Source organism: Rousettus aegyptiacus, unplaced genomic scaffold (genome assembly GCF_014176215.1).
Source record: "Rousettus aegyptiacus isolate mRouAeg1 unplaced genomic scaffold, mRouAeg1.p scaffold_m13_p_7, whole genome shotgun sequence".
NCBI lineage: Eukaryota > Metazoa > Chordata > Mammalia > Chiroptera > Pteropodidae > Rousettus > Rousettus aegyptiacus.
In genome coordinates this window covers 45,963,584-45,986,413 of record NW_023416310.1, presented here as the reverse complement: position 1 = coordinate 45,986,413, position 22,830 = coordinate 45,963,584, and the positions used below count along the sequence as shown (strand labels likewise).

The window sequence follows — 22,830 nt, the reverse complement described above, 5'->3', positions numbered from 1 at the left end:
TGAAAATATGTCTGTGGTTTTCTTTTGTGGTATTTTTGTTTTTTTTTAATGTGTTGAGCTACCTATATACTAATCATTAGAACGCTCTTCATTTCTTTGTGCTCTGAAACAATTGCATAGGAATTACCTGTGTTTTGAAAGTAGGCACTCTGTGGACTATAGAGTGGTTTTGCCCAACGTAATCTCAGGGGAAGTGAGGTTTAACATAGTGATTTTAGTGTAAAGAGGAGCAGAACAGTGTTATTACCTAGTGAGAGCTGACTTTTGTTGGCGTCTTTTTATTACCTAGACTAGTACAGAGGTATTACACTCATCATCTGAGGGTTAAAGGGCCTTCGTTTTAATATTGAACAGATATAACTATTTAGTTCTGCAGCCTCCCAGATATACAAAATGCCTGCTTTATTCTCACTGAAAGCAAGAAGTTATGCAGTGAACTTTGCCTTTCTAGAATCTTTTGAAGAATGGGGTATTCTGGTTTAATTTTGTTAATTTGGAATTGTAAAGGTGAAAAAAAATCTTAAATTTTAACTCCCTTTTGAATGCAATTCTAAGATGGAGTACATAATTCCACTTTTCTTCTCCAGTAAGTTTGATACATTCAGACCTAGTTGATGTTTTATTATAGAATTCCCGAAGTTTCTTAGGCTCACATTATGAAGATCCTTTTAGAGAACTTTAGTTGTAAATAGTATTGTATGAAATCAGGCTAGATTTCATACATTTCAGACAAATCTCATTGCAGCTTGTTTTCTTATTTAACTCATAGGGTGGGAGTTGTGGGGTGATTATGTCTTTTAATTGGATGTCTTTATTTTATATCAAGATAGAATAGATAGTACCTACCCCTGGCGTTGACTCTTCAGAAGGAAACACATTTTTCTATTTGCTGTATACCAGTGTATACTTGAGCGTACTACAGAATCTCCTGGAGGGCTTATTACAACACTGGGCCCCACCCAGAATTTCTGATTTAACAGGTCTGGGGTGGGGCCTGAGAATTTGCATTTCTGCATTTCCATTTCAGGTGATGCTGATGCTGCTGGGCAAGGGACTATATTTTGAGAACCATTGTTGTATACTAACTGTAAATACTAGAAATTCGATTCTAGGAGAAAATTGGATTTGATCTGGGAATATAAGAAGTGCACGGATTATGGAGTAAATAATGAAAGATTCAACCTTCTGCTGCCAGCATAGTGTTGAGTTCAGGTAATTAGCAATACCCAGTGACACAATTCTCCTTTCATAATTGTAAGTCCTAGCCAAATATCAAGTGAGAAATTCTGTTTCATTTGCAAGGCTTAGAAACCAGGGGACTCTGGTCAAGTAGGATTTAGTGATTAATTCCATGAAAATAGGGGTTATTTATATGTCTCTTTTATCTCTCCCCTCACCATTTAATCTTGCTTTAGGGTTATTTATTTATTTTTTTTAGCTGGCCAAGAACTTTGAATCCTTATTAATTGAAAGTTTTGTGTGTTTTTAAAAGATATTAGCTACGCTTATTCTTAAGATTTTTTTTTAACAGTAACTTAAGAGAATGAGAAATTTTTTCCCAAAAAAATCACAGAATTAGTTTATTGGAATGTTGGAGAATAAACATCAAAAGTGCTATGGATTTTTAATTGTTTTAGTGATTTCTCATGCGTTGTTTGAGGTAATACTAGTAATTCTTGTAATCCCTTTGCAGATGAAAAACGAAGGCCAAAACCATAGACCTGGCATAGAAACTGGACACAGGAGACAGCTACGAAGAAATAGATAGATATACACACATATATATGTGTACATATATACATACATATTATATACATACACTTTAAAAAAATTTATTTTTTAATTTTATTTTGGCTAAGGACAAAGGTACATGTTGTGAATTTAGGCATCATATAGAATCTTTGAGTTGAAGAGAAAGCAAACTCTGGAAGCCACACCTTTTCACAGAGGAGTTTTGCCTCAACAAGTTTTTCTCGTTTGTCTACCTAATTTCTCTTGTTCTACTACTAATAGCCTCAGTTTTCAAGTTAATCAGCTAGTCCAGCATTGGAATAAATGGTATTGCAAACAGTGAGTTGGGGAGACTCCCTACTTGGAAATATACCTGTTTTGCTTTCCTTTCCCTTTAGAGACGATTTTGGGTGAGGAAAAGAAGAGTAGGACTAGATCCTACAGGACAGACCAGTAGTGGTTCTGAAGCTTGGCTACCCATCAGAAACAATTTCCAATATTGATTAAATTAGAGATACTTTATCTTTAGAATTTCACAGACCAGTAAATTTTCAGAAACATTTTGAAGACAACATAGGATTCCTTTTTTTTTAACTAAGTAAGGACAGTAAAAATGTCCTTATTAATATCATTTCATAAAATGATATTTTAATGCCAAAAAACACAGGAAGGCCTTAATTCAATGCAAAAGACAATTCTTTAAATTGAATAAATTTAATTTTATGAAAAACACTATGTGATCTCAATTTTTCTTATTTCACCACAGGCTGGTGAAAATTCATTTGGGACCAGCACCCATCTAGTCAGAGGCACAGAACCTAAAATTACTTCAGAGGGTTGTTAAAAATGCAGACTTCAGGCTCCATCCTAGGAGATCGTGATTCACAGTGTCTGGGGGAGAGGCCCCCTAATCTATGTTGTATTTTAGAAAGCTTTTTAACAAGTTTGAATGTTTATGGTAGAGAATGTAATTTATTTTAATTCAGACACACTAGCATATGGTGTAACCTTTTCGTATTTTCTTTCCAAAGACCTACTATTGTTGAATAGCATTTTTCGTTAGCCAGGTTTTCTCACTCCCATTAGCAATATTTGAGAAAAATCAGCGTTTTATAGCTTAGCCATTCAGGAACTGAAGTGGGAAGTGTGAGAGTGTAGGGTAGTGGCTAAGAGCACGGACTTTGGGGACAGAAGGACCGAAACTTAAGCTTTAGTTATAGCATTTACTAGGATTGTATCTTGGGCAAGGTGTTTAATCTCTGAATGGTGGAGAATTCATCTGAAAAACTTGGATAATGCTAGCACCTAGCTCCTAGGATTGTTGTGAAGATTAAAAGAGAATGTTAGTGAAGTACTTAGAAGTGCTGCTATTTTATTCTCATTTTTCCCCTTGGATAGATTGCTTGTTTGCTCTTTGTAACTCAGTTGTTCTGTGGTGCCCTCTCTTTCCGTTAGAGATCTGGGTAAATTTGCTTCAGATACTTTCCCAATTCAATTCCACCCTTGCAATTTAGACAGCAAAGCCATCCTCTTCAGTAGTTTCCACACCAAAAAAAATCCATAGGCTCGTAAGCTTTATAATGCCCTGGTAGTTTTACTGAAAATCGAAGTTCTTAGGGTAGAAGCCACATTATGCAATGTGAGGCCTTTCACTATCTGAAATATACCGCTTTTAACTCATTTTTTTTCTTCACTCTGTTTCAGCACTGTGCCCCCATTAGCTGGGAAAATATTCCCCTTTCTTCCAAGGACAGTTCTTTTCTTACCTTAGCTCCTCAGGGTCTCTCCTTCTATCCCAAATTAATTTTCAAGAAGTTTCTCCCACCCAAAATGGTACTCTTCCTGAAAAGATTGTGAATACTGGTTTCTCTGCCTCATTACATATGTATTTAGAATGCTTGGCAGCCTTCTCCTTCGTTTGCCGTGGCAAACAATTCCTTTTGCCAGAAAGATATCAAATAAAAGGTACATGTGTTCCCTTTTGGTGATTTTCCTTTAGATCTGTGGTATGGGTTTCTTCCAGTTTAGATAACTCTACTGTGGCTAGCTCTTATGCCTAGCCTGCAGCTCATGAGGAGTGTGTTATAGTAACCTGGTGTTATTAAATGCTAAAAGAGTAAACAAGAACATATAAAAGTTTTTCCTAGAATAGAAGTAGGAGTTCCCCCAACCCCTCGAGTAATTTAACCTGTCAAAACAGATTCTTCAGTGATATGTTACTGGCTGTGGAGAATTAACTGTTACTACTCAGTGAAGAGTGCTCAACTGCAGATACTAGCTCCTAAAGGCATGGCTTCCTTCCTAGGGAATGATTTAGAATATAACATTCCATTCTAGAGATGGCAGTCAACATATTATTATTTATTGAGGACCTGGTAGGTGTACAGAGGCATGCTAGAAGCTGTAAATGACTTGATTCTTGCTCTCAAGAAACTTCCAAGTATATAAATTAACTGTTGCCCAAACAAATTATATATATGCATACATACACATTCGAATATATATATAATGAAATGTGAAATTGGGGTGGAGGTTGGGGAAACCTTAGGCAGAGATTGTATTCAGGATTCTGTAGTGGCATTTCTGATATATGTTTAAAAAATAAGTTAAACTATTATCAGTTCAGCCTAAAAACATTTAGAAGCCTTTGTTTTGGTATTGCAATAAAAAACAATAACAAAACATATTTCATATGTAATAAATTGCCCATTGGAATGTTTTGATTAGTATTATTTGTTAGAGATTTCAGTTCCTAGTATTTACCTTTTCATAGCATGTAATATCTTTTTGGAACTAGACATGAAGTCAAGGTCCCTGTGATGACCACCATTCAATGATATCCTTGGAGAACAATTAATAGGCTTTACCTGTGGAAGGGGAACTTGAGGGCAGGTCTGGATACAGAGGGCTTGTCACTGACTGTAGGCAAGTCTGGTGATTCTACCTTTGGAAGTGCTTTTAAATGCTCTGTGGAGTGCTTTTTTTTGTCTGTTCTGTACATTTCTAATAGGATAATAGTAATATCACACAATATCCTTGTGGCATGGTTTCTAAAAGTTTGTGGGTTCTTATAGGTGTTAGATTAAAAATATAACAAATAGGTAATAAATATAAAGGCAATTAATTAGGGATATGTTTGAGTAGTTAAAGTTAAACAGGATTTCTCAGAGCAATGAATTTACTTAGCCATGGATTCCCACCTCCTACCCCTGAAGAGCATTCATAAGACTGCTCTTATGAATACTAGTTAAGGGAACTGCTTATATAGGAATTAGAGTAATTGAGATTTGGACTGTTCCATATAGAATATGCCACTGTAGTAGAGGAATTGTCTTTATTCCTTAGTATTTCTATAATCAGAACCACTTATAGCAGTTAATAAGCAAAAATACAAATGTGGGGCCTTGGCTTTGGTTTAACAAATCAGAATATCTGAAATGATGTAGAAAGCTTCCAGGTAATTCTGATGTACTCTAGAGATTGAGAACCACTAAATAGAAATATGTCCTTTCGACACTGGCTGAATGTATTCTTAATCCTATATGCTTCTATTTTGTATTCTCGGCTGTGGTCTAGGGACTAGACTATTGCAGTAATTAAGTTCAGTGTTGTCATTCCTCCCAAAATGTCTGTCTCCAGATTTTCAGAGTCCGTTTCCTCAGTAGGGCAAATCTATAGGTCAGTTTAGGACACATTTTAAATAGTGGAAAAGAGATTCTATTTTATTTATATTGTCTTTCTAATCTGGCAGCCTTGAAAATGCTTCTATTTGTAATTGACTTTTGTTTTTAATGTATTTTACTACTAGCACACCCAAATTATTTTCCTCTTGACTTGTCAGCTAATAAGCTTTTGAAAGCTTCTTATCAACTTCTAATTACATGTAAGTTCAGTTTTCTGTGTGCTAACAAGGACATTGACATTCTGTCTGCAAGCCCTTTCCTTGCATTAAATGGAAGATAACTAATGGAGCATTTGTGTGTTGAGGTCAGTATAGGAGAGTTTAACGTACATGCAGCTTCTCTGAGAGGAAAAAAAATGAAATAGAAGGGACAAGTCATTATAATTAGAGACTGACCTGGAACTTTTAAAACCTCTGTGTGTATATATATCCTACCTGTCCTCTCCACCCCACCCTCCTTAAAAGCCAAACTACTAATTTGCCTCCTTTTCATCTTGATCTTGTACCAGATGATGGAGAAAGCTGACAGGTGTATTTACCTTGTAAAACAAGGAGACAGAAATTATTTTAGTGCAGAATATAACATGGCACGAAATATGTTCTACACGAATTTAAGAGGCTTTATAAAATTCTTTCTTATATTGCTTATGTAGTTTTAAAAAGTGTGTGTGTGTGTGTGTGTGTGTGTGTGTGTGTGTGTGTATTCCTGTGAAAAATAGAAGAGGAAACAAAAAGAAAGTCAAAGTTGGAGTTTGGTAGATTTATCCAGCAACCGTCTGGGCAGTGAGGCTTACATTTGGGGGACATGAGCATTCCTTCTACCACAGAAGTGAAATCTCCTGCCATGGAGTGAGGATGTGTCATGCGGCTTTGTAATGGATCTAATCTCTCTCTCAAAGCTCCCTCAGCTTTGACTTCATGTTCACCATGTAGAGCTCTCTATTACTAATTAAGAATCCCATGCATTTAGATTTGAATCATGGGAATGTATTAGGTATTCAAAAAATATCAGCAAATAAGTATCCCTTCTTGCCATCTCTGCTGTCCCATGGCAGACACCATCAGTTATTTCTTTGTTCTCTTGTATTTGTAGCCTCTCCCTCCTCCACTGCACCCTTTCTATGAACATTTAAACGTGCTCTAGTCTCGACTCTCCAGTCTTTAAAGTTTCCAGGGACTGCTCACACCTCTAGTTTCTGTCCATCCTGTCCTCTTCCTTGGCAGCTGGACTCCTTGAAAAAGTTATCTAATAATTCCCATCACCTGCAAATCCTACTTGCTCCATTCAGCTTTCATCCTCATTTCTCTTCATCAAAACTGCTCTTAAACTCATCAGAGACCTCCGTGGTCCTAAAATCTGTGGACACTCCTCAGCCATCCTCTTGACCTTTCAGCAGCCTTCAACATACCCATCTACTGGGTGTATTAGTTTCCTGTGGCCACTGTAACAAATTACCACAAACTGATGGCTTAAAACAACGTATTTATTCTCTTGCAGTTCTGGAGGTCAGAAGCCAAAAATCAAGATGCGGCAGGCCTGCACTCTCTCTGGAGGCTGTGGGAGAGGGAAGATCTGTTCTTTGCCTCTTCAGCAGTTGTGGCTGTAGGCATTCCTTGATTTGTGGCCTCTTTAATCTCTGCCTCCATGGTCACATTTCCTCCTTCTCATCTCTCTCTCAAATCTCCCTCTGCTTTTCTTTTATAAGGACTCTTATCTTTGGATTGAGGGCCTACTGGGTTAATCCAGGATGATTTACTTATCTCAAAATCCTTAATTTAGTTACATATGCAAAGATCCCTATTCCAAATAAGGTAGGCTTCACAGGCTTTAGGGATTAGGATGTGGGCATATATTTTGAAGGTCTACCATTCAACTCACCACACTGGGGTTCTTTCTTCCCTTGATTTCTGTGATGCCATACTCTTCTGATTTCCTTCTCAACTCTCTGGCTTCTTCTTCTCCTTTTTCTATATTATCTTCCTCCTCTACCTGACTTTTTAAAATGTTCACATACATTGAGTCTGGGTTTTAGACCCTCTTCTCATCTCACTCTGTCCTTTCTCCCTAGGCAATATCTTCTAGTCCCATGGTTTCTGTTACATTTACATAAACAACCTCTCCAAATGTCTGTATTTATCCAGACCTCTCCAGTTCCTGATGCATATAAACAACTTACTTAATAGCGCCATGTGAGTATTTCAGAGGCATAACAAATTTAATATGTCTAAAATAGAACTCATCACACTTTTTACTCCCACTCCCAAGCACCACCCAAGAAAAGTTTGCCTCTCACAATTCCGTAGCTCAATAAAGGATATAACCATCCACCTGGTTGCTTGTGCCAAAGTTATCCTTGATTTTTTTCTCATCCTGTCTCCCCACATCCAGTTCATCACCACAAACAACCTAAAGTAGTTTTAGAATCGGCCTACTCTCCTCTTACTGCCATTATCTTAGTCCAAACAGCCACCATTTTTTTTCATCTGGTTAGCACATTAGTTGCCTTGCCTTACTGGTCTCCCATTATCCACTCTCAGTCTGTCTAGTCCATTTTCCATATAGCAGCCTGAGTGACCTCAAAATATGAATAGAATCATCACTGTGCTGCTAAGAACCTTTTTAAATGGCTTTTATTGCTTTTAGCATGAAATCCTTCATGTAGCCTCTAATGTCCTACATGATCTGGCCCTGTCTACCTCTGCAGCCTCATCTCTTCCCGGCCATTCTCCCACTGCTTCTCCCTTGACCTGCCAACTATATACATATCTACCTCCTTTTAGTTCTTGAAAGTTCTTTCTTGCCTCTAGTCTTTACACGTGCTTTTTCCTCTTCTCTCTATTGCTAGCTCACATATTCTTTAGGTGTCAGTGTAAGTGTTGCTTGTGCAGGTAAACCTGTCCTAACCATTACCCACGCCTGGACTTAATGGGATCCCCCTGGTGTTTTCTAATAGCCCCCTTTTATAAAAAGGACCATAATTATTTTTGAATTATTTGCTTTTCTGTCTCCTGAGAGAATGTAGATATTACCAGCAAGGACTGTGTGGCCTGTCAAAGGCCCAGTCAAGCACAGCGCCTATGGTAAACAGGCACTCAGATACTAATGAGGGGGTGCATAAAGATATCGCTAAAACGTGAACCTGGTGACAGTATTTTTGAAGTAAAATAAAATTAAAAACGTGAACCTGGTTATCCACAATATTTAATTTAAAAAATGGTATTAACCAAACTGAATGAACTTAACAAAACCGTAGGAAACAGAATAGTAGAAACTAGTTTTTACATCCACTGTTCACTAGACTTTTTCCAGGTAATTCAGTCAAAAGTCCCAAATCTCATTTAGGTTCAGAGAATAACTAGTTTTTGCTTTGAGCATGTCGTACCTGAAAGTCGTGGGTATTCAAAGTGTTGAACTGATGAAGCACGTATTCTAGAAATATCCTAGATACCTGAAAGTTCTGAAGTCCCTATGACTGGGAACCAAGGCCCCTATTTAAGCCAGATATTTTAGACATGAACCCTTGACCATACTAAAATGCTAATAAAATGTTTGGGAAGCCTTAGCACCTCTGTTTTGACTATGAATAGGGCTACGTGCTTTCCCATCTTCAGCCAAAATGACAACTGTTATTTTCCATTTTCAGCATGTTTGCCATGTACATAAGAGGGAAAGTGAGGTGGAGAATAAGTTTCAAATAGTTCTTAGATTTCATAATGTAATATAGACACAGACCAGACATAAACTCATTTGTCTGCTGTTGAGGTCTGATTCTAAAGAACTTCTCAAGCAGTGACCTACTTCAAACTGCATATTGCCGTCTTGTTTTATAAGAGGAAAGATATGGCAACTGGTAGTTTGTGTGGCAGAGCTAGTTGTCATTGTTTATTGAATACCTATATTAGTTATCTGTTACTATGAACAACTTAGTCCAAAGCTTAGCAGATTAAAATAACAAACAATTATCTCACAGTTTCTGTGGGTCAAGAATCTGAGAGCAGCTTAGCTGGGTGCCTCTATCTCAGAGTCTCTCATGAAGTTACAATCAAGCTGTCAGTTGGGACAGCTGTCTCATCTGAAGACTTGATTGGGGAAAGATGACCTTCTAAGCTCACTCTCATGGTTGTTAATAGGATTCAATCCCTTGTCTCGTGGGCTTCTCCATAGTGTAGCTGACAACTTGGCTACCATTCTGATTTATGTTCCTACTTATGTAACCAAGCATTTCCCCCATCTCTGGAAGCTTTGGGTTTATTTTTTTTCTTTGTCCCCACTGCACTATAGTATCATAACGATGTGACTTGGTGTGAGTGAGGATCAAGGAAATAATGAACGTGAAACGTCAAAATAGGATGGTTAGAGAAACATTGTGCTCTCAGAGGGCGAGCATGATGGATGGCGAGCTAGAGAGGAGCTGGGAAGAGAAAGAAAATGTTACATAAAACTCTGGAATCAGGAAAGTCAAGTAAGTTATGAGCAATGATCATATCTTACCTGGTGTCTTCCCTAAGTGGGAAGGTTCTCCCCAAAAGCCTTATGAAGGAGTTATCAGTCTCCAGCAAAATCTACCCATTCCTACTACTTTAGTCCCCCACTACTAAAGTTGAGAGACAAATTAAGCACCAGTCACTGTCACCAAGTAGGCCCACAAACCAGTGTTATTCTTGAACTAACCTAGCAACGCAGGTTGCTTAACCCCTGAATCTGGTACTTTTTTTGGTCTTAGTATTGCACTGTCTGGATGATTTTTCAAGTGAGGCAGGACAGATTATGTCCCTTAAGTCAGAATATAGATATGAAAATAATTTATAAATTGGTAAACACTATACAAATGAAGTTGTTGAATTGCTGCTATTTAGAGAAACCAAACTTGTCAATTGTGTGGAAAATGCGGGTGGAATGGTATAAAATATAAATCAACACTGTGTAGCCTACTATAAGAGAACCACTTTTCTGATATTGGCAGCCCTACATCTCAGTATTTCCAACTTTTCTAAAGTGTTTGCATTAAATTGAGTAACGTCCCCATGTTGAGATTATGACAATTTTCTATTCCCTTTCTCATGAAGGGGTACATCTTGCAATTTGCTCTGTGCTTCTCCTTGCTCTTGAATTAGAAGAGATATTCTCTTCTTTCTTCCTTTGCCTTCTCTCTTTTCTTATGATCATGTGCACTCGGGAATCGTTTTTTTGGGAAAGGCAGATGTTTTAGAAAACTGAACTCTGATTCTCTGTGGATGATTTCCATATCGATAAGGACAAATCACTGTGCTGGTTATAAACAAATGTCAAATGAGTCTTTATAACCTGCTACCCAGCTAGGATCAGGACCTTTAAGAGTCTCTGTGCCAAGGAATATACCCTGCTTACTTATGCAGTTGCCCTAGCATTTAGAACAGACTTGCTCCTATCGTTGTTATGCTGTAAATAAAAGTTGTAAAAGTAAAGAGTTGGTTTCCTCCCTTCTTTAGCCTTTTGGAATTATTATGGAGCTGGATTTGGATTATAAAAGCACCTGTTATAATACAGAAACATTGGAAACACCCCATAAGACAGGATGGCCATGTTAACATAGAAATAAGAAAAAGCAAATGATGGCTTATCATGATATTACTATAAGAATGGATACTCGGGGAATATGTGTGTGTCTGTGTATCTGAATACACATGGGGAAGTCAGAAAGTTTTTATGTACCACATTGTTAATCATTCTTAACTCTAGTTAGTTGGACAACTGGTGACCTTAACTTTCTCCTTATTGCTTATTAATATAGTGAACATGTATTATATTTTGAAATATGTTCTAAAGAAAAATAAGCTTGAAAATCAGAATAAGGGGCAGTTAGTTACAATGTTCATTAAGAACGCATTTTCTTTACTGATTTAAATGTTAAAGTAGCCATGCAATCGATTAATTTCTAGAACCTACAGAATTTGCCTTGATAAGATTCCCCCCATTCACACACACACTGGTCTAGAAAGGCTAACTAACCTTAGACATTTTTTTCTTTTAACTCTTAAAGAAGTATACATCTGTATAGTTGACAACTGCAAGATATGGTTAGTTTATAACAGGTACAGACTAACAATTCCTGTTCATCTGTAGTTAATAGCTTCGACTAGAACTTCTGGAGCTTTTGGAAGAATCTGGAAAATATAGGTTTTCACTTCTTGATCCATGTAACATTTTATCCTTTCTTTTTCTCTTGTTTAGAGTCTATCATAATGAATGGATCCAGTGTGGCCAACACATCACCCAATGTAAAATCCAAGGAGGAACAGAGCTTAAATGGGCATGATGAGAAGGAAAACCCATTTGCAGAGTACATGTGGATGGAGAATGAAGAGGATTTCAACAGACAGGTAAAAAAGAAGTAGAATGACAATGATATGTGTAACTCAACAGCTATAATATTTTACTTTCAGCCTGTTACAAAAGAAATGGGTTTGTTGGCTTTAAAATAACTTAAAAATACTTGGAAGCCTGATCTGAGATGACCAAGAAGCCTCTTCAGCTAGTAAGAGCCCAGACGACAGTACTTTGGAGGAAGATACTGATATTTTTCTACCACATTGATTAAAAGAGAATCTAATGCTAGGGTAATCTGGTGTAGACTTCTGGGAAGCAGCAGCTTTGTGCAGACAGGCTGGCTTAACATGCCCCAGATAGGAACTGGGGACTGGCAAGATATGAGCCTGAGAGAGAGAAGTGTGTTAGGTGGGGGAAGGCTAGACTGCTTCATCAAAGATTCAGCAACAATTCATTGTCTTATATCTCTGTGACACTAACATCCCAAGGTAAGCCATTCCGGGTAGAAGTGCGACCACACAGTCCCTTCTGTGGTAGTTTTCTGTCACTCCCAGGGAATTTATCAGCTGAGTAGCTGAAGGATAACAAGAAGTCTAGCCACTGGGAAAGGCAGAGAACTGAAGGTGGAGGCAAGGGGTTTCCTTTTAACCAGGTGACAGAAAGTGCTCATATTTCTTTTGGGGACATTATATGATGAATAGTTACATAGCCATATCCAGCATGGGAGATGGAAAATATGGTTTTAGCTGAACAGCCTGGGGCTGTGGCAAGAAGAAAACAAGCTTTGGTTGGGGTCATCTGTCAGTTTCTACTCCAAGTGCCTCGTTGTGTCGTGATTTGTGTGAGTAGCTCATAGACCATGCTTCCATCACACCCTGTGCCCAGGTAATCATTTTTAAGGGTTGTGCCTGTAAATAGGATATATTTAATAAGGGGATACACTGTTACGTTTTGGGGAGCATCAGGGCAGATCTTGAGCAGTCATGTGAAACCGTGTGGCTTAGAAATATTTTGTAGTTATTGGTTTTTAAATACTTTATAACCTTCTAATCTACTTGAGTTTTTTTAAAAAGCATGGCTAATTGTAATGTTAAAATACTATTTTTAAGTCTTGGTACCAGTGACTTTTCCTTTGAATTCACAAGATTAACTGTATTGGCTAGTTTGGGTGATTACTTTTGCTTGACCCTCTACAGTAGTGGCATGAGTAAGCCATGAACCTGTCACCACATAGCCTGTAGGGAAAGGTTTGGCCAAATGTGAAATAGGAGACCTGTTAAAAATCACACAATCTTCAGAGTGAACATACTGTTTCTTTAGAGTCAACGATATCTACAAACAGGTATAAAATATCCTAGATATGTTTTGCTTTAGTTTAGGACAATCTTTAAGAGATATGGAGTTGTTTAAATATGCATATTATTCTTATTTTGAAAGAAGACTACATAGATGACATCATTTTCTAAAATTGGTATGCCAAAAAGTGTTTTTATATTCTTCTAAGATTCTGAAAATATTTTTCTCCCTTCGGGGCCTCATTACCAGAAAAGTGGGCCAGAAGCTGAGAGTTGGTTTTGATTTAATTTCCACTATCCAGGAAGTAATCTAGTTATATAGTTACTGTATCTTTTTCATAGTTGTAAAATGGGAAATCTGAGAAGAGTTGTGTCTTAACAAGACTGGGAAATGAATTTTAAACTTTAAAAATGATTTTTTGTAAGTGCCATATGAATGAAAAATAGTTGCGTCACATGTTAGAGATTTTACAAGATCTATGAAGACCTGGAATTTCTGCTATTTTGAGTTAACTATTTCCTCAGTCTTATTGTTGACGGAATTTGGTTGAAAAAATTCAAATTTATATTTTCTTTAGCCGGTTATTAGAAGCATCTTAATTCTTAGTAGATCTCATACAAGATCTTTCTTAATTGTGGAGTAATAACCCCTGAAAGAGAGGTGGAGCAAAAACTGAGAGGGATGAGTCCTAATGGGGCCCTAAGTCTAAGCACCTCACCTTTGCTTGCTAGGTGGAGGAGGAGCTGCAGGAGCAAGACTTTTTGGACCGCTGCTTCCAGGAGATGCTGGACGAAGAAGACCAAGACTGGTTTATTCCCTCACGAGACCTGCCTCAGGCTGTGGGGCAGTTGCAACAACAGTTAAATGGACTGTCTGTCAGTGACGGTCATGATTCTGAAGATATTTTGGTAAGAGCCATATGTGGTTCCACATGTGACATAGTGAAAAGAATACAGGATTTGGAGTCACAGACTTTCTTTCTGGCCCTACAACCTTGGGAAAGTCTCTGGAGCCCTCCAAGCTGCTGTTTCTTCACTCTTCACATGGCATTGATAAATGGTCGCAGTGAAAATGCATTTCACTTCATAAAGCACTCAGAAAACGTTAATGTTGTAGCATCATTAACATTCATTTTCCTCGGTGGGCTTTTCAAAGTAGAATTGGGATAAATAAGGATAAAAATTTGAACATGGAAAAGGTTTGGTTTCAAATCATCATTTGCTGCTTTCCTTTTCTTTTACCGCCTCTTAAATCTGTATTTACAGTTTTGAAGGATGCTGTTACAGAAGTTGTTCATTTTGAAGGGAACATGCTCCTAAGAGGCTATTTTCCACGTAAAATTAGAAGACCAGATAAATGAATTCTCTGCCTTCCATATTTACTTACGGAACTCTGTGAGTGATTTAGTTCTCACACAACTCATGTTCTGAATGATTGTGCCCTGCACATTGCTAAGGCGCCGGGTATTCATGAGAGTAGAGAACCAAAGAGAGTACAGCAAGATGGAAAAAATTTTTAGATAGATAGATTGATTAATTGAGTGATCTTGGAATTCTCCGATTTGATGGAATTCTCTGATTTTCATTGAAGTAAGGCACTCAATGGAAAAATTATTTTTGGAGTCATATTTACAAGCCACTAATGAAAGCGTCATGAAGGGTAGCAGGAGTCTAAAGCAGGTAGGAGAAAATGAGGTTGGTCAGGGCTTAGTACGTCAGGAGCCATTGAGAGCAGCCCAGCAATAACATCCTGAGTTATAAGGAATTCAATTTTTTTCTCTCCTTGAGGCTGAGAGGAAGGTACTGGTAATAATGGAAGCAGGGAGAAAATGTTTTAAAGTGCTGCTTGCCATGGGATTTATTATCTCTTGGTTCTTATTTCAGAGCAAAAGTAACCTGAACCCGGATGCGAAGGAATTTATTCCAGGAGTGAAGTACTGAGCTGACAGAAAAGCTTTGAGGAGGACTTGTATGTCCCCACATCTGGGGACAGCGCTGCACGAAAAGGCAGAGCTGAAGAGGGGGGCAGGGTGGGCAAGGGGTGCATAGAGGGGAAGGGAAACAGGGGTTTACCTCGACACTGTGACTGGAGTAACTAAGGTGTTCAGTCTTATTCTGCAAGCCTCCGAGTAGTTCTCCTTCATTCTACTGACTTTCATTTTGAACAGTTTCCTATCATTATTATTATTATTATTATTATTATTATTATTATTATTATTTGCAGCTTTTTGGCTTTTCGAGTTAAGGAAATTACAATCTTTTTTCCCTTCATTAGGAATGTTCTGCTGTGTGTATTTAAACAAAATAAGCTGACCAAGAAAATCTTGGCATTTACAAATGCCCTACTCACATTACTGTGTACTTACAAAGGCATTGAATACCTGGAGAACTACTTATCGAGTCTGTTAAGCTGGATAGATAGAGGGACAAATGGAAGAAGCGAGTGTTGCAAACCAGAGTATGCAGCTCAGCTTCCCCAACCCCTGGGGGTTTCCTGTGATGAACTGGGATTACAAATGGCTTGCTGAGCCCAGGCCTTCCTACCTTGAACCCCATTCAAGAAAATAGACTTAAAGTACTGGTTTATAGTAACACTTTTAGTGGCTGATGAAAGTTGTAAATCAGAAGGGGAGGACTGTGATGGTTATTGTCACTTGAGTCATACAGTTACTGTCAGCCTACTCTTAAGTCTCTTTACAGCTACCTATCCCTTTCCATCCCAACCCTACTCTGATTTTAAGAGAAAATATTGTTACCAAAGGGGCGTGAGAAGCATGCCGTGCTGGCCATCCACTTCAGCCTGCAGAAGTCATCTTTGAATCCTCTTAGCTGTGTCTTAAATTTATTTTGACAGTTTTTTTTTTTTTTCCAGCCCCATGAAGACTTGGTCCTCCTGGTAGCTTACTTCCCTTAGAAAGGTTTATGCACTTTTACAAGTAAAGTAAATATATTTTTCAGGACACTAGCAAGAAGCTAAGTTCACAATTTGGATGCTTCTCGCACTATTCAAGACTGCAAAAAAGCCTAGGAGACTGAGTTCCACTTGACCCAGGTGATTGTGACCCATCAGGATAGTTTCAGTGGTTGTAAAATTTTGTCGTTCCCACATGCCCAGCTTTGCAAATTTTCTAGGATGGGCTCTCTGGATACGTTCCTTTCGTTTTTCCTACATATAAGTGACAGGGTTTTTGTTGTTGTTGTTTGTTTATTGATACTCATAAGGAACTAAACTGGTTCCAGGAGCTGGCTTTGTATGGTAGAGATGTAGGTGGCATAGTTCGATTGAAAAGAGCATGTCCAGTCCTAGCCATTCTCCTAGGATGAGGACTTGCAGAGGTCTGTGGGGAGTGGCTTCTGTGTGACTGCTGCTGTTATATGATAAGCCTATCAGGAAAAGCATGTAACTTGAAATAAAGTCTGTGTAAATTCAGTATGTGGTTGTGGGAGAGAGGTTGGAAGGAAAGGACGAGGGTCTGAAAAGCTTAAGAAGTTCTCCTTTTTTTTTTTTTTTTTTTTTTTATGAGTCCCTTGTTGACTTTTTGATCAGCCACAGCCTAAGGTCAGATTTAAAATACGAACTTACATCTTTTTCTCATTTGAGTCTATAGGATGGCATTATTTGGTAACTGGCCTTCCTTTTTAGGTCACACGTCATAGGAGAGTAGCTTAGGGAGCTTGTATTGCCAGATGTGGACATTAATTCCCAAAGCCTCTACCTCGAGAGAATAGAACTCTGACTTATTTTCAGGGAAGGCTACGAATAAAGAAACTTCTTTATTCCAGCTTCAGCTTTGAGCTTGGGTTGTTGCCTCTAATAAGGAAAGGGGCTTGGATGTGCAGAAATAGAGGTTTCTCTTTCCTGGGGCTGCTAAATCATCTTCATTAGCTTGTTCAAGCTCAGAATTCTATAAAGACTGTTGAAAATGTGTTGGGATTGCAGAAAGAGTGATTTTGTAGACCGTAGGTGTCTTCATCACAAAGAGTACAATGGATTCTTGTGTGGCTCCCAGGCCAGAAAGTGCTTATAGGAATCAAGATCTAGCCATTTCTTCATCCTGAAGAAGGCTTGCTTTTCTCATACTGGGACAGGCTAAGATGCTTAGTTGTCCATCTCAGACTTTTCCTCATAAGAGAGATTCTGGGTGCAAGCCAGGCTGCACACCCTTACCCTTTAAAAGTGAGGCTGGTATTTATAAGTGATCATTTTGGTGTTGAACTTAAGTCGCTATTCTGTTGAAACTTTTTTTGGCAACTGGAAGTTTGAGAATTTGTATAGAAATAAAATGTGTATTTTTAACAGTTGCCAATTCTGGTTGGTCCCAGAATTAGCTTATTAGTGATTGATTTCTTATTTTTGTGATTATTGGACTCTAAAACTCCAAGATAAATATGATCTTATCTCTTGCTCTTCAAGAGGAAAAACATAAAAATAAAAGAAATGCCTTTTCAGTTTCTTCAGGCCTTAGAACTGCAGCAGAATACTTGATGGATATAGCCTAAGCCTGAGTACCTGCAACTTTGGGTCTTTGAGCCAGTTTCAGACTACAGCAGTTGACTTTTAGGGATCATATAAGGTCAAACCAGCAAAAAGTCATAAAGAAAAGGCTGGACCTTTGTAGATCTTTTGTTTCCAAAGTCAAAACAGCTGGGAGCTTTATAATTAAGGTTATAATGCTGTGGCTTTAAAAATGTTTTTAGTGAAACACTAAGCATTTTTTTCAAATTGTGTATTGCTACAATGTCAAAGTTTTGTCTTGATTTTGGAGAGGCTGGGAAGTAAAGAGTCAAGGAGTCAGTCATATACTCTGGTAATTATATGTCAGAGAGGAAGGTCATGTGAAGAAGTAGCCAAAGGAAATAGCTTGACTGAATCTTACAGTAGTGCTGATGCAAACACCACATAGAAATGTCAGGAGCCCAGGAATCTACTGACAATGATTGGAGGGGGCAAGTGTTCTTCTATAAGGGTCCCAGCATTACAGGTTAATGATGTTTCTTGGTTTAAGTGATGCCAAGGAATGGGAACAGGTGGAAGAGGCCTGACATTTGACCAAGATTTGGAGATGTCCACCTATTGGCAAAGACTATATATCCCCTGGCATTCTCCTTGGGGATAATGCAAACCTCATTAGTTTGGGAGGTGGGTGGAGAAAACAGGAGGGTTGACCTAGATCTGGTGTGTATCAGCAACCTTCATCTCCTGTCTCTGCTCACAGTTCCCATGTGAATCATTTCCCCCTTACTGCCCACAGGGATCCTTACTTATGGTGCCACCACCCTGTGTAGTTCATAGAGTACTCTGCTGCCATCTGAATTTCATCCATACTTGGTTAGTAACAACTTTGAAAGGTTTTTTTCCCCTTTGATTTTAATCTTGTCTTTATTTCTCCCATCTTGAAGCTACAATTGGTGACAAGGGACAGGGCAGTAGGAGGCTGACCCAAGGCAACACTTGAGTTTCCTGCTTGCTACTTGACCTTTTGCCTAACCCCCTGCTGCTGTCCCCAGTCAGTCTAGTTTTTAGGAGGATCATAGGAATACCACAGTTGAGTACACTGATCTTTACAGGGTGTCGGCCAAGAGATTCACCACACAGCCCCCAGGGACAGAAGAAAAACCTGCAAAAGGACAGATGTACCATCTTTATTACAAAAGAAAAAGCCCCCTTAGATTTTGTTGTTACTAGGTATCTAATTTTTGAGATATGCTGAGCTTTGATCCCCAATCCTACCTTTTTACTGGCTACCTTTTAAGTTAAAATAATGAGGAAAAAATTTCAAAAATTCTAGGCAATTTACTGTAAAACAAAACAGTGTTTTCATTCTAACTCAACACTATGTGATAATCCTGCCCTGTTAATTGTGAACCTTCAGAAATGTTTAATGCTTGATGGGTGGTTTTGGAGACAGGGACTGTTTTTTTAAACAACTTTACTGAGGCATATTTCACATATCATAAAATTCACCCATTTCAAATGTTCAATCCAGTGATTTTAGTAACTTTCCTGAGTGGCACAGCTATAACCATAACTCAGTTTTAGAACATCTTCATCCCCCCCAGTAAGATCCTTCTTGCCCATTTGCATAATAATCTCTGTAAAACACTAATTTTTATATTTATAAGTTTGCCTTTTCTGGATGTCCTATCAATGGAATCATACAAGATGTGGTCTTGTGCATCTGGTTTTTTTCACTTAGCATATTTTGGGGTTCATCCATGATGTATAAATTGTATTGGTAGTTTGTTCCTTTTTATTGCTAAATAGTATTCCATTGATAGATATACCACATTTTGTCAGCAAAGAGTCTTTTAAACTTGAATTTCAACCTCCCATGGTCTAAAGGAACCCTCAGAACATAGGACTCTAAGGGAAGCTGCTCTGCATGTCTTATCAGAACCAGCTTTGTCACCAGAAGTTCCTGAACTGCAGAAATTTTTATAATTTTACAATGTTTTTATAAGGAACTTTTATGCTGTCTACATGTCAGGACTTTTGAAGCATCTGGTAATAAGTATGAGCATGTATTTGAGTGGACAAGAAAGTGAACCATCAATACAGTGTTGGAGATTTTTTCTTCCCAGACTGGATGGGGAATCTCTGAACTTTCTAAATACAGTATCATATCCATTACAGAGCTGAACTTGTATTAAAGATCATGCTGCCTTTGTTGGACAGATTTGGAGGAAAGGAGGATCGCCAGGAGAGGAGGTCAAGGAGAAAGAGTGGAGTTTATGGAACAAGAAGCCCTCAGAGGGTCTGTGCATGGCCAAGCTCTGTTGGTGCAGGTAGTGACATGCTGATGGTGGCCAGGGGCAGCTTAGCACCTCCAGCAGACCCAGGTCTGACTTTGGACCTTTATCCCTGTTTCACAAGTGTTTAAAAGCTGTTTTCCTCCCCCCTCCTTCCTGCAAATAAACACTACATGGTAGTTGTTATTCTTTGTGGGAGGAGCAGGGCTTTAAAATTGAAAACAATTTTCATAAAACTATCGAAAATGGAAAAAATTTACTTTTCTAAAAATTTGAAAAACCAATGGCAGCTGTCGAAAATCTCAATAAAATGAGAGAATAAAATGCATTTGTTGGCAGTGGTACCCTTTTTTTCTACATTTGAGTCATTATATATCATACTGCAGGTAGTATGCTTGTGGTATGTGAGATTTTTGTCTCAAGATTGATCATAATTTTAGTTGAATACTTTTCCATTCTAAATGGCATTACATAATAGTAAAAACATTGGCTTGGAAGTCACAGACCTGAGTGAATTTCACCTCTACCACTTTCTTTGTGCCTTTGACCTGAACCTCAGCTTATTTGTAAAGATACCATACCTCCCTCCTGGGGCTAATGTGACACTAGACTGACTATAATTTCAAAATACTGCCGGGCACATAATGGGCACTTAACATATGTGGCAATGTGTACAGCTTTGAACAAAAATGCAGTAACAAAATCCTTGGGCTTTAAGAGAAATTTGAAAACTTACTTCTCCTATTTCTGGGCAAGTCCTTGGGTACCAGAGCTACTGGGTAACAAGGAGACCTTGTCTCTGCTGTTGTGATTAGTTTGATTATCCGTACTTACTCAGTTTACACCTAGCTGATTCTGAGGGGGCTTTATCATATGGTAAAAAGATCATGGGGCCAGACCATAGCCCATGGGTTTTGTTTTGAGTGCTCTCATTTCTTTGCCTTCTTCCCAAAGCCAGGAGGGAAAAAAAAAACCTGAACTGACTTGCCAATTTATAGCTTTTTGAGATACTAGTTATGTATAAACAGGGACCAGACTATTCACATCCTTGAAGATGTGAATGGTGTATTTATTCATTTAAAAGAGTTCATTAAACTTGATTGAAGTATGTTACAGAAAAGCACAGATATAAACATGCAGTTCTATAAAGGTGTAAGAGTGTACCCATTTTTAATCTTTAGCGTACCCATCATGGCTAGGTGACATTCAGTGTTTGTTGAATAAATGGTACAGAGGAGGCTGTGCTGTCCACAAGATCACTCAGGTAGATTAAAGCAGTGCTGACATCATCCAAGTCCAGTTCCTGTTCCAAGCTCTCTTGCCTTGGTAGTATGAAATCCCATTATTTGCTCCTGATATCTTATTGGAGGAAGATTCCAAGTTTAAATTTGAAGGTAGAAACTCATCAAAAATCACAACTTCCTGCACTGCAACTCCTGTGTAATAGAGCCTTACTAACTGGAGAATGAGGTACCTCATCACATCTCCTTTGGCCAAAAGAACTAGAAACATCTGACCTTGTGCACTTTAATATTGCCTTCATTTTTTTTCAATTGAAATTTATTCAGCTCGTGTTGGGACTAAAAAATTCACAACATGCTCCTTGCTCTGTTCTAAATCCTCCACTGTCCAGTTGGAATAGACTCTAGCAATGGTAAGGGTGATGACCATATCCTGAACATAAGTAGGTCTCTAAGCTCTTTACCAATGATTATTGATACTAAATCTAAATTATTGTTTGACCATGAGATCATGTAAAATAACTTCTCCAAAGCTCACTGCTCATTAGTAATAATGTTATTAGGACAATGAGCTATATAGCAAAGGCACCTCTGCTGTGTGTTCCTTTTGCCAATTTTTTACCTGATGATGTATTGGAGAGTTGTTAAGAGCTAGACCCCAGTGGTTTGGCCCTACATGCAGATGGCTGGCTGGCTGTCCCTTCAGAAGAGACTTGGCTTGAGTTATGCTCAAAGCTTCAGCTTGCTATGTTGGGCTAGAGCTGATGGAGAGAGAGCTGCTGCCATTTTGTTCTACACTGTGAATTAAGTGTCAGTTGACTTGAGAAACATCTAAGACCCCTTTCAAGGGCCTAATCAGAACTCAAAAGCTATAGGGTAGAGCTCCCTCAAGCGCAGATCCTGAACCTATGCAGTGGAAATTACATGAGGTATTTAGAAGAAATGAAAATTCCCCATGTCATCCTTACCTATTAAATCGAACACCTTTTAGAGGAGAAAGAAAAAAATGCGTTTAAAACAAGCTCTAGGATAATTGATGCATATAAGTTTGAGAACCGATGTCCAGGACATGGTCCATGCCCTCAAACAGTTTACCTGCAAAGGCTGCCACTTTGTGTCAAGACTGTCCTCGGTCTTCACTAAGCAGCATGGGCAGCAGAAGAGGAAGCTCAGGACTTGTCTTTACCACTCAAACTACAGTATCCAGAAGACAGGAATTATGTCTGTTTTCACTGCCATTCATCTTTCCCAGGGCCACACCACAAATACAAAGTGCTGTACTGTAACCAGAGCCAGGCTAGTAGTCCCAGAATACATAGGCCACCTGCTTATGTCTAGTTGGCCCCAGATCTCAGCTATCCTCATAATGTCTTAAGAACTCATTAATGCAGAAAAATTGCAAGTGTGCTCTTCACCCTTAACTACCAAATCCAGTGAGGTAAAAATTCTCCCAGACTAGAATTGTACTGTCCCCTAAATTCTACTGGGACTATCAGGAGAGGGTGTGATATGTCTGTTCTTTCCAGTGATGTTTTGCATGGAGAATATTTAATTCCACTGAAAATGCTTAGCAGGGATCAATAACCACTTTGACAGGAGGAAACTGAGGTCAGAGGTTAACTGGCAGCAGCAGCCTATGTGTATGCTAACATGGCAGGAAGGAGAGGCACACAGATATATTATACATCCAATTGCATCGCAGGCAGACTGCAGGCCAAGCACTTGGGGATGGGGCTTTAAACCTTGGGCTAAAACCATTCCTGAGACCTCTGGGATACCTGCTGGCAGGTGTGCTATACATTTACACAGCAAGTGTGCTTCACA

At 38.6% G+C, this 22,830-nt stretch overlaps 1 protein-coding gene across 2 annotated transcripts in view; it reads left to right on the top strand.

The window, feature by feature from the left end:
- PAIP2B (poly(A) binding protein interacting protein 2B) overlaps positions 1-22,740 on the top strand; it is a 28,268-nt gene extending 5,528 nt beyond the window's left edge. For both annotated transcript variants that reach the window (XM_016155739.2, XM_016155736.2), the window contains exons 2-4: positions 11,625-11,773; positions 13,748-13,924; positions 14,900-22,740. In XM_016155739.2, the coding sequence (XP_016011225.1) occupies positions 11,636-11,773; positions 13,748-13,924; positions 14,900-14,956 (372 nt within the window). In that variant the 5' untranslated portion in view covers positions 11,625-11,635 and the 3' untranslated portion in view covers positions 14,957-22,740. The remainder of the gene's footprint in view (positions 1-11,624; positions 11,774-13,747; positions 13,925-14,899) is intronic.
- Positions 22,741-22,830: the final 90 nt, after the last annotated feature.